The sequence below is a fragment of the Carica papaya genome, chromosome 8 (genome assembly GCF_054855325.1).
Source record: "Carica papaya isolate Zhongbai chromosome 8, ASM5485532v1, whole genome shotgun sequence".
NCBI classification, from domain to species: domain Eukaryota; kingdom Viridiplantae; phylum Streptophyta; class Magnoliopsida; order Brassicales; family Caricaceae; genus Carica; species Carica papaya.
Window position 1 is genome coordinate 24788479 of NC_142316.1, and position 11284 is coordinate 24799762.

An 11284-nucleotide genomic window follows, 5' to 3' on the forward strand; every position below is an offset into this window, starting at 1 on the left:
TGTGTTTACATATTTAACATTTGGTCAAACTATTTACTTGCTTACCTCTTTCCGATAAATTAAAAGTTCAAATACTCTAAAATATATCATCTATGTAGCTAAGACTTAAAATTAAAAAAAAAAAAAAAAAAAGCCTGAGTGTGTTTTCTTGGAATATCGTCAAATAAAATTATAGAATATTTCAATTAGTTTTATGTGTAAAATTATCAAAACATTTGACATGGAAAAGCGCTTATCAAAGTAAATAAGGCAACTCCAAACTTGCAGCTTAAGCTCGTTCGCGTGTTGGCAGAGCAAAAATGGGAACATTTTTTTTTTTTTTTAAAAGAAAAATATAAAAGTAAATAAGGCAAAACCCTACCTCACCCTGGCCAGATTGTAACGAAAATTCCTATAAACTCCTATATAAAAACCAAATGGTGCCGTAGAACCGTAACCCTAATTGCTGAGCCACCTCTTGTTTTGGCTTCTCCATTTCCCTATCTCATAAACCCTAGCTTCCACCTCCCATTTCTTTCATCGCCGTCAATCACTTTTGTGAGTTATGCTTCCGATCAGATTTTCCTGCTTTACTTCTCTTTAGCGCCTAATACCTATAAATTTTTCTTAATTTCTCTGTTTTTAGGAATCGAGAAATTGCAGAGCTGCGAAACCATGTCGGACGAGGAAAGAGAGGAGAAGGAGTTGGATCTTACCTCTTCTGAAGTCGTCACCAAATACAAGAACGCTGCTGAGATCGTTAACAGTTAACTTTCTCCAATCCCTTCTTTTTATTTACAGGTTTATGGTGTTTGTTCATATGGTAGAAGTGTATAATATTTTAGGAGCTAGAAAGGATTGTTTTTCTGTGAATTACCGACGGGTTAACGCGTTTTCATTTGCAGAGGCTTTGAAGTTAGTTTTGTCGGAATGCAAACCGAAAGCTAAGGTGGTTGATCTTTGTGAGAAGGGAGATTCCTTTATCAGAGAGTGAGTTCTTGTTCGCCTCGAGTGAAATGTTTCCTAGTCGTTCATACACATTATGTCCCTTATGCCATGTTGTTTAGGGGAAATCTAAGCCGGTGGTACTTTACGAAGTTACTTTGAGTTGTATGAATTACTTATGAATTCGTTAAAAACAGAGCTTCTCTGAGATTGAATCTATTCAGGTTGACTTGTTCACTGCTACTTCAGGTCAAAATCCACTGGATTTATTTTTTAGATAATTGTTTTTAAATTATATTTGTCTGGCATAATGGGATTTACTTTTATTTAGTTGGCGACACAATGATGGATTTGTTTGTTTGTTGAAAAGGCAAACGGGCAACATGTACAAGAATGTTAAGAGGAAGATTGAAAGGGGTGTTGCATTCCCAACTTGCATTTCTGTGAACAACACCGTCTGTCATTTCTCTCCCCTCGCCAGCGATGAGACAGTGTTAGAGGAAGGTGATATTCTGAAAATGTAAGTCTTTCCTAGATTTTATATTTTATATGTTACGTACTGTTTGCGTTTTGGTGCATTGTCTGGAGAAATTTGGCTGGATGGTCTTGATGTGTGTTTGTCTTTCATGCAGTGATGTGGGATGTCACATAGATGGGTTCATTGCAGTAGTTGCACACACCCATGTTCTTCAGGATGGACCAATTACAGGTCGGAAAGCTGATGTTATTGCAGCTGCAAATACTGCTGCCGAAGTTGCTTTGAGGCTTGTAAGGCCTGGAAAGAAGGTATTTTGTTTTTACATATGAAATTGATTTCTTTTTTTTAAATGGTCTAGTGTTGGGTAAAGTAACTAATTATCAGGTGTTTGTATCCACATATTGGCTTGGTGGGGAGGTCAATGTGTATGTTAAGTAGTGCACACTACCTGTGTTTGATAATCAACCATTGGAGTTTTGTTTCCCTGTCTTGGTTTTTTTTTTTTTTTGTGGTCTTGAAATGTAACATCCTCGATGTTTTATCAGTACATGTCGAAAGCTCTTTAGATTTTTCTTTTTCTTTTTTTTTTAATTTTTAAAGCTCTTCCAGAAAATATTACTTTGAAATTATGTTTATTTTACTTTTGCTGTTAGTACCATTCCCTTAGAGGATGATCATTTCTGTAAGCTATGGATCAGTATCCACATGGTGCTCTTGTCATAGTTACTCTGATAGGGGAAATTATTTTTTGCCTTTATGCAGGAGATTGCCTTGTCTTGGTCATCTTGGGTCCTTTTAACAAATTGTTTAGTTTTAACAAATTGTCTTTATTATTTTTTTGAGAATCGGACTACTTAACAGTTCTAAGAGAAGAAATTCCGTATTCTGATGTTATTTCAACTTTCAAGAAATGTTTTTGGTTGAAATTTTTTAGGAATTTCAAATTTACTTGATCTGTGAACTTTTCTCTTGCAGATTAGGTTGTTAAGATATTTGATGATTAGAAGTAATTTTATTATGTTAGGTGAAAGTTCAAGTACTGGCAACTTTGCCGAGGTGATCAATTGCTTATTGATTTCCTCTTTTCCCTGTTGCCGATATCATTTGGCCATACTGGGGCTGCTTAAGGTTGAAACATCCTGTTTTGATGATGCCTCTTGCCTCTGTTATTGTCCTACATTGGTTCTAAGAGTTTTTTTTTTTTTTTTTTTTTTTTTTTTTCTTTTTTTTGATTTTTTTTTTCATGTTTTTTGTGTGGGGTTCTGGTGCTAGATGTTGATTGTTCTGCTTCAGGCATGTTTACATGGTTTGGGCATGATTCCATATGATGAAATAATTGTTGGCTATGGATTAACTTCCTGTGAAGCCTTCTTTAGTCATAGTTACACTGATGGAGAATCATGTGTCATTTAATTGCACTTTCAAAGACAAATCTGATTTTCTGTTGAAATTTAGTAGTGTGTGGCAATCTCTTTTAGCTTTGGCATTGCATGTTTTAGAAATTTATCATTGCCCCTCCTGGACAGTCCATTGGAGCTAAAAATTTTCAATCACTTTTTAAACACTTAATTCCCAAGTTTTCCCTAAATGATGAATAGTTTTTTAGGAGCTATGGACTGATGTTCAGATGAGGCTTTTTGTCATAGTTACTCTGATAGGGAAAAAGTGGAGCTTCTTCCTAAGCCTTTGATACCCTGTGATATGAATGTGATGTTGATGGGTTAGCTATGTTTTGGATCCGTATGTTTGCCTGCCATTATAATTCACATAAAATTTGAAATGGCTAGGCCTAACAGAGTGAGAATGGTCTATCTTATGTGCATGTTATTATTTGGATGCAGTTTTTTAGTTGTCTGCTATAATTATTATCACTAGGTTCTGGTGTTTCTGCATTTGGTTTCTCAATCAAACTTTGTTTAGCACTTCACGGATTCTTGTTATTTGGCAGAACAAAGATGTAACAGAAGCAATTCAGAAGGTTGCTGCTGCTTATGACTGCAAAATTGTTGAAGGGGTTCTCAGTCATCAGCTTAAACAGTTTGTGATAGATGGAAACAAGGTCATATTGAGTGTGGGTAATCCAGAGACGAGGGTTGATGATGCAGAATTTGAGGAGAATGAAGTTTATGCAATAGATATAGTCACAAGCACAGGTGATGGCAAGGTAATCATAAACCCTTCAGACATCATTTTATGTATTGTAATTTTATTTGTGTCCTGAGTTTTCGTGCTGTTAAATTTGCAGCCTAAGCTGTTGGATGAGAAACAAACGACTATTTATAAGAGAGCTGTGGACAAGAATTATCACTTGAAGATGAAGGCGTCTAGATTTATTTTTAGTGAAATTAATCAGAAATTTCCAATTATGCCATTTACTGCAAGGTTTTTCTTTCATTTTTTACTCCTTGAAGCTTTTTTTTTGGAGTGAAATGGTTCATTTCTCTCTTCTTGTGACCTTATATAAGACCTTCACCATAGGGCTTTAGAAGAGAAAAGGGCTCGCTTGGGACTTGTGGAATGCGTTAATCACGACCTATTGCAGCCATACCCTGTTCTTCACGAGAAGCCTGGTAAAATTTGGAAATTGATATGTGCATTTTGCTTGATTGCTGTTGGATTTGCATTTAACTGCAGTATATACTCAATGAAGTAAGATGTGTGTTTTTAGGTGATTATGTTGCTCATATCAAATTCACTGTATTGCTAATGCCAAACGGGTCAGATAGAATCACATCTCATTCTGCACAAGAGCTGCAACCTACTAAGACAGTAGATGATCCTGAAATCAAGGCCTGGTTGGCTTTGGGTACAAAAACAAAGAAGAAAGGTGGTGGGAAGAAGAAGAAAGGTAAGCAGTCACTTGCTGCAATCATGCTACTAGAGTTGTGTGAGCAAATCAATTGTGAGCCTTATTTGTCTTGTACATTGCCAGGTAAGAAGGGTGACAAACCTGAAGACTCGACTGAAGCCGAACCCATGGATGCGTCAACAAACGGTGGTGCATCCCAAGAATGACCCTAATGCCCCTTTCTTTGAAATTTTGGTATTTTGTTACTACCTTTGTATCTGGTTGTTTACGGGTTGAATTTAATATAGTGCTTAGACATTGATTCTATTTGGGATCTCCCTCCCCCCCCCCCCCCCCCCCAAAAATGCCTTCCCATGTGATACCTGTGCTTGTATTATTTTGGGTTCATATGTTCGTTATAGACAAGCAAAAAGTTCAGCTCCATAAACTATTCTTGATAGGGAATAGGCCCAGCAGACCTGTCAAAAGTGATTTTGTTATGAGAACATCCTAAAATGCCTCAGGTTTTTGAAAATAATGTCTCAAACCTTGATTGAAGGTATAATTTTTTTTAAATGTATGGATGAAAAATAAGGTAGGTATCATAGATTTTATTTGGGATTTAAAAATATATTTTTTTTCATAATTTCAGGTTTATGATGAAATATAAAAAAGTAAAAACATGTAGTTTTAAATGTCTTTACAAAGATATTTTTTTAAAAAAATATAATCTAAAGGGAATGTATTGAAGAAGCTCAATTTTTATTTTATTTTTTCCATTAGACTTAATAAATCATGTAATAATATTTGAATTAGTATATCAGACTTTGTGGGGATTAAGTTCTTCAAAAAATTTGAATTGAAGGTGTAAAAAAATAATCTTAAGAATTCATAATTCTGACATTTTCAACAGAATAAAATAGCTTCTTCAGTCACTGAAGTTAATTAATGTTAATTTAGTAAATAAACCTCCATAATCTCTTAGTTACAAAATAAATAATATAAATTTCATAATTTATACCAAACAATAGCCTTGACATGACTCAAATTATTGTGATAACTAACTACTTCATCAAAAATTGAATAAAAGAAATCATAAATCAAGAGTCCAAACAAATAAGCAATTTTTAGGAAATTGAATTAAAATTTTCATACAGATAAATGAAAATGGCTTTCTAATTCAAAATTTTGTTAAGTTGAATATTATTTTTATTCTTTTCTATTTTTTCCATTAATTAATGGTATATGTAAATTCTTTTCGAAAATATCTTTACACCTGTCGAGCATGTGAAAACAACGGAGAGCGGAAACCGGGACCCACATCGCATGCCAAACTATTTGCACTGGGCTCCCAGTCTCTTTCCCTAACCTTCCTCTCTTTCCATTCCCATTCCCATCCCCATCCCACCTCTAAAGCCCTAGCATCCCTCCCTACTCTCACCCTGCTTTCTATCAATGGCCAGCACTGCTACACCTAAGGATCCCGAGGACCGTCAAAACAGAGAAGACGAAGAGAATGCTCCTGGAGAAGACGAAGACACCGGAGCACAAGTCGCCCCGATTGTCAAGCTTGAAGAGGTCGCTGTCACCACTGGAGAGGAAGAGGAAGATCCTATTCTCGATCTGTGCGTCCTCTTCTACATTCTTGAATTTCTTCTTTTCCTCTTTCCTTTTACCCTTTGTTGATCAATTGTGTCGATTTTGTTTTTTCTTGTTCGTAGAAAAGCCAAGTTGTATCGATTTGATAAGGATGGTAATCAGTGGAAGGAGAGAGGAGTTGGTAGTGTGAAGCTTTTGAAGCACAAGGAGTCTGGCAAAGTTCGGCTTGTAATGCGCCAATCGAAGACTCTCAAGATCTGCGCTAATCATCTAGGTCTAACTTTTTAACCTTTTCTTTCCAAGTTTTACTTCGCTCAGTGCTTTGATTAAGGTCAAATACTGCAAGATAGAATCGGAAGATGTGTTGTATCAAGTGGGAGAATAACAAACTACGACCCCTATTTTTTTTTTTTTTTCCTTCGTAGTTAATTTTATTCAGTCTCTCTGTTTTTATGTTTGGTGAGGGACAACTTTTTTACATTTGTTAAATTGACCTTCGCAAGATTCGTTATGTTATATTTGCTGCTGCAGTTCTTCCTACAATGAAAGTGCAAGAGCATTCGGGCAACGAAAAATCATGCGTCTGGCACGCTACTGATTTCGCGGACGGGGAACTTAAGGATGAGCTTTTCTGTATCAGATTTGCCTCAGTTGAGAGTGAGTATTTGCTCTCTATTATCAGTTGCTTCTTGTCTTTCAGGGTTCTTACCCGATACTTTGACGTTGTTGAGTTTCCTATGATCTATACTCCTGGCTGATTATTTTGTATGTTTTTCCTGTGCAAGTTGTTTGAGCTGTTTATTAGCCTGTTTATGGTTGAAATTGATGAAAAACATTACCTATGATAGTAATAAAATTACCTCTTCATGGTGTGTTGGATTGGCTGTAAGTTATAGCTGTAAGAGAAATTTTCTCCTCTTAATGGTGTGGAAGTCACTCGGATTGGCTGTCAGTTATGGCTAATGGTTTGATTATAAGATCTAATGCATACTTTTGCTGTTGACTGCCTGTCAGTGTACTAATACTACATATGAACTAGTGCCAGAAACAAGTTTCAATAACTAGCATAAAAAATAAATAAATAAGAATAGTACTTTCGGTTGCATACCTTACAGCCTTAGATTTTGGACAAGGCAAGATTTTTCCATAACAAGATGAACCTTTTTTAAATTAGAGGTAAAATATCTGCTCAAAAAGAAAAGACTTGTGATTTACATTATATATTCTAGAACATTAAATTTTGTCTTTTTCTATAATTATATGATTTTTCTTCACATTTCTGTTCGTGGGTGCCTATTGAAGAGTTGTGGAGGACTATATTCCAATCAATGATACCATGCGAACCCAGTGATGGGGTTTCGGTGGGGGCAGGTGCCCCTACTGTAAATCTTAGATCATGGTGATTGGGTTTTACATACAGATAGCTAAATGTTTATTAATTCTTTTTGCAGGGAAAGATATTTTGAAGGTTACAAAAGTATAGCCCTATGTTTGAAATGAGTTCCATGAAGGATATTTTATAACTATCCCACCTACGGGAATCTTCTCAACATGAATTTCATATGAAAATGGGCCAATATACTTCAAACACTACTTGATTGAATTTGGAGAGAAATATGACAGTTTAGAGGAAAGAATTTTGCTGTGTTCTTACAATCTTGCTTATGTTTCCTAAATGTTGGATTCTGTGAAACTTAAAATCTAACTGAAAATAAACTTCTTTTATAAATAAATCACTTTTAGTTGTTCTACAAATAAAATGAAAATTTATTCTTCATTTTTCCAAAAGTACTCCAAAACCTTTATGTTAAAAATATCAAGTTTACCAACTATTCTTTCGCTGGAAGATTGATACTTCCATTTATCTTTACGAGGGTGTGGGTTCCAGCTTGAATATCCTTTTTGTATGTCCTTGTTAGGAGGTTGTTGTATTATTATTTGTGTTATTATTAGTGTGTATTAGAGATGTATGAATTTATAATCTAAAGAAAATATTATGTTTGTTCATATGAAGTATTTAGTCAATAAGTGCATATCAGTTTGTTGAAAGTGCAGGCTCAACCGATTTATGGGAACTGATGATATATGCAGTAGGCAATCTGGATCTTGGTCTGTTGAGTAGGTTATACTAATGTTATAACATGGAGAAACATTACCAAGAATAATCTGTGTTAAGTTGTACCTTTACATTGTGGCAATTGTGATTTGTAGCTTAATCAACTAATGATGTTTGCCTCAATTTTCTTTCCTCCAGATTGTAAAAGCTTCAAGGAAATGGTTCAGGAGGTTGCTGAAACGCAGGGGAAGAAAGAGGAAAGTGAAGATGCAAAAACTGCAGCTGGACTTCTTGAGAAGTTGAGTGTTGAAGATAGTAAGACCGACACGAAAGAAAAGGAAGAAGCACCTGTTGCTGTCGAGGGCAAAGAAAGTACAGCTGGAAAGGCAACAGAAACAGAGGAAAAAGAATGAGGGTGTTTGTGCAGAGTTAGAGAAATTTGCCTATGCTTAAGAAAGTTTGCCATATAGATAGAATTAGTGCTTTGTGTGCACAGTTGGGTGGATTATGTTAGACCTGCAGGCGGGGTGGTTTGATAGTTGGTCAGCTTGGGTTTGTATTTGACAATTTTCTGTTCATGATGTGAAGGGTGTTGTTTCATTGATTGCAGTTGGCCGTGAGCCCAATTACTCTTTCCTTTTTCGTCCACTTGTTACAGAGCCGATGCATGGAGAGGCAGCTGGTGCATGAAGAGGCAGTTAATTTCCGCCTTTTCTGATGCTTGGAGGAGTTAACCACAGCATGGTGGACATATCGAAACTGATTGAAATGACTGCAGTTAGGAGTTAACATGCATGGAGTGGGTGATCACCATTTAATTAGGTTAAAATAGTTAAATTATATAACTAATCTGGTCAAAATCCACACCCGTACCTATATGTGACTGGGTTAAAATTATTGACTCAAGACTAGTTTTAAAACTATTTCCTATCAACGTTTCTATAAAGGTGGATGATGTAACATATTAATCCTAGATCTTGGATTAACTTCTTCACTCTACATTATATGCGGAGAAAGAAATGGAGTAAGAGTTGGTTTCAAATTTTAATTATATGAAACAGGAATGAAAAGTTAATATAAATGAGGTAAAAATTTGGATGTTAAAATTAAGTTGGATGGTTTTTACTTTAACAAATAAGTATAATTTTATTGCATGAAATTAGTCTAATTGTTTAGCAAATACCTAATTTATGATTAAATTCTACATAATAAATAACTAAAAGTTAACATTTGAATAAGAATAGTAGAATTCAAGACATGAATGTAATTAATGAAAATCACGTATGAAGTTAAATCATATGCAGTGAATAATTAAAATTTAAGAATAGAATGATGGTATAGTGAAAGTCCCGAGGATATAACGAAAGCGAAGTTGCTCTTGAAGATCTGAGACATTGTACCAATTTTAGAGACTAATTACTAATATAAATTGAGCTAGAAGGAGGCTGGGAGCTAGTAGAAGATGTTGGAAGATTAGTTGAAGACAATGACAAAACTAACTTTGCAAATGGATCAGCAACCTGTTCAACTTGGACTACAAAATGAAATGGAAAACAATCTTCATGAAAATTCATCTTAAAAGACAAATAGTAGTTCTATGTGAAAATCATAATGTTTGTGTCCTTTCATACTAGGAGGATAACCAATATTCTAGCTCACGAATTGAACTTAGTTCCATAATTTTAAAAAAAAGTTGAAGCATAAGAAAGGCAACCAAAAGATCTTAAAATTGCATAATTCACAGCCCCATTGTATAGCAATTTACAAGGACTCATGTTATTTAGAATAGGAGCTAGAGTACGATTGATAAGATAAGCTGTAGTGACTACACATTCACTCCAGGATATAAGTGGATGTCTTGACTGAAAAGACAAAGTTCTCACTCCATTTAATGTATGCTGATGCTTCCTTTCCACTACTGAGCTTTGTTGAGGTAATCTCTACACAATAAAACTAGAGAATCACTACCTTTTTACTAAAGAACTCAGTGAAAAGTAATTCTTTTGCATTATGTGACCTAGAAGTCTTAATCGTAGTACTAAATTGATTCTCAATCATGGCAAAAAAATTTAGAATAGCAAAAGAGACATCGACTTTGCTTTTGAGCAAAAATACCCTTGTATACCTTGTGCAATCATCAATAATTTCTAAGAGGAATCTATGTGCAGCATGAGAATGTACATGAAATGGAGCCCAGATGTCTGTGTGTAACAAGATCAAAGGGTCTTTTTGAGATATTATACATGAAATAAAGTATAAATTTGTTTGTTTTTTGTGAAAGACAGATACAACAAAACTTATTAAGAGATTGAACTTCATCCAAATTGAGATACGGCTTCAGCAAAGCTAACTTTTTAATAGATCGATGTCCCAGTCAATTATGCCTAGGTTTGAACAGAAACATGTGAAACTAAAGAAACAGAGGACTTATTCATTATTGGTTCCTCATTCAAGACATAGAGTCTTGAAATTTTTCAACCTTGCTAATGCATCTTCTTGCTGTTGCATTCCTGAATCAGACAATGGCCAGGAAAGAAGCTGATTATCAAAGATGAATCAACTGTGAGAGCAGCCGTAAATATCAAATTATATTTGAACTGTGGGACAAATAGGACATCTTTGAACTTTATTAATTTGATGAATTGTGATTACAACTTAAGGATTAAGATCCTTATACAAACCTTTATTTTCTAATCTGACTCGTAATAGGATTACAGAATTCTACTTGAATTCTTAAACATTAATTTTACTAGGGAATCTTTGAGAATAAGCTTTAAAGTATCCTAAAATCACCTAATAATGCTGCTGTAGTTTTCATATTGTTAGGTAAAGCAATAGAGGTGCCTTGTATAGGTCTCGGAAAAGTAAATTGATAAGCCTTTCAACAGATATGTTTTAAAGCCCCTGATTTTATAATCCAAGCTTTCATGGAATTTAAGGCTAGATGTAGAGAAAAGGAAAAATATGTACCTGCTGCATAAGAGGTAGAGCAATCTGATTTTTCATTCCTTGACTTCCTATATGCAAGTAAATGGCTAGAAAACAAGCTCGTTAGTTGCTGATATTGAGCTGTATTCATATTCTGAATAGACCTATCAACTCCATGTTCTGATTTATTTACATACTATGAATTAGTAAGTGGCTAAGATTGAGATGGGACTTGATTAACACTAATTGCTTTCTGTTTCTGTTTATACCCGAGAGGAAAGCCATACAATATATAACATTTCCCAATAGTATGTCCATGAAATTTGTAGTATATGCAAAACGACCTATCTTTCTTCTAAAATCTATGATTCAAAAATGTATTGTTCTTTTTGTTGTCTGTTTTTAACTAAAAGTCACCTCATTTTCAGAGGTTCTCATATTAACAGTGCATTGTCGTTCTTATTGAGTAACAAGAGAAAATACTTTGTTAATGGAGGGTAGTGGATCTATC

At 34.7% G+C, this 11284-nt stretch overlaps 2 protein-coding genes across 2 annotated transcripts; both read left to right on the forward strand.

Annotated features, from left to right (window-relative positions):
- Positions 1 to 359: 359 nt before the first annotated feature.
- On the forward strand, positions 360 to 4517 carry LOC110809494 (metallopeptidase M24 family protein). Its single transcript, XM_088209115.1, has 10 exons — positions 360 to 537; positions 626 to 745; positions 885 to 969; positions 1295 to 1444; positions 1557 to 1710; positions 3351 to 3566; positions 3648 to 3784; positions 3881 to 3972; positions 4071 to 4250; positions 4335 to 4517. The coding sequence occupies exons 2-10, from the start codon at positions 655 to 657 to the stop codon at positions 4415 to 4417; spliced, it is 1188 nt and encodes a 395-aa protein (XP_088065241.1). The 5' UTR covers positions 360 to 537; positions 626 to 654; the 3' UTR covers positions 4418 to 4517.
- Positions 4518 to 5539: 1022 nt separating this feature from the next.
- Positions 5540 to 8454, forward strand: LOC110809501 (ran-binding protein 1 homolog b-like). The gene is made up of 4 exons (XM_022035361.2): positions 5540 to 5815; positions 5912 to 6063; positions 6321 to 6446; positions 8044 to 8454. Exons 1-4 carry the CDS (start codon positions 5646 to 5648, stop codon positions 8256 to 8258), a joined length of 663 nt encoding a protein of 220 aa, XP_021891053.1. The 5' UTR covers positions 5540 to 5645; the 3' UTR covers positions 8259 to 8454.
- Positions 8455 to 11284: the final 2830 nt, after the last annotated feature.

What these genes read in the sequence shown, in the direction of transcription:
- LOC110809494 (XM_088209115.1), top strand. Translation starts at nt 655, where the DNA reads ATGTCGGACGAGGAAAGAGAGGAGAAGGAGTTGGATCTTACCTCTTCT. An exon ending in GGAGATTCCTTTATCAGAGA is followed by an intron (nt 970 to 1,294) that starts GTGAGTTCTTGT and finishes TTTGTTGAAAAG; the next exon opens with GCAAACGGGCAACATGTACA. An exon ending in TGGTGGGAAGAAGAAGAAAG is followed by an intron (nt 4,251 to 4,334) that starts GTAAGCAGTCAC and finishes GTACATTGCCAG; the next exon opens with GTAAGAAGGGTGACAAACCT.
- LOC110809501 (XM_022035361.2), top strand. Translation starts at nt 5,646, where the DNA reads ATGGCCAGCACTGCTACACCTAAGGATCCCGAGGACCGTCAAAACAGA. An exon ending in GAAGATCCTATTCTCGATCT is followed by an intron (nt 5,816 to 5,911) that starts GTGCGTCCTCTT and finishes TCTTGTTCGTAG; the next exon opens with AAAAGCCAAGTTGTATCGAT. An exon ending in GATCTGCGCTAATCATCTAG is followed by an intron (nt 6,064 to 6,320) that starts GTCTAACTTTTT and finishes TTGCTGCTGCAG; the next exon opens with TTCTTCCTACAATGAAAGTG.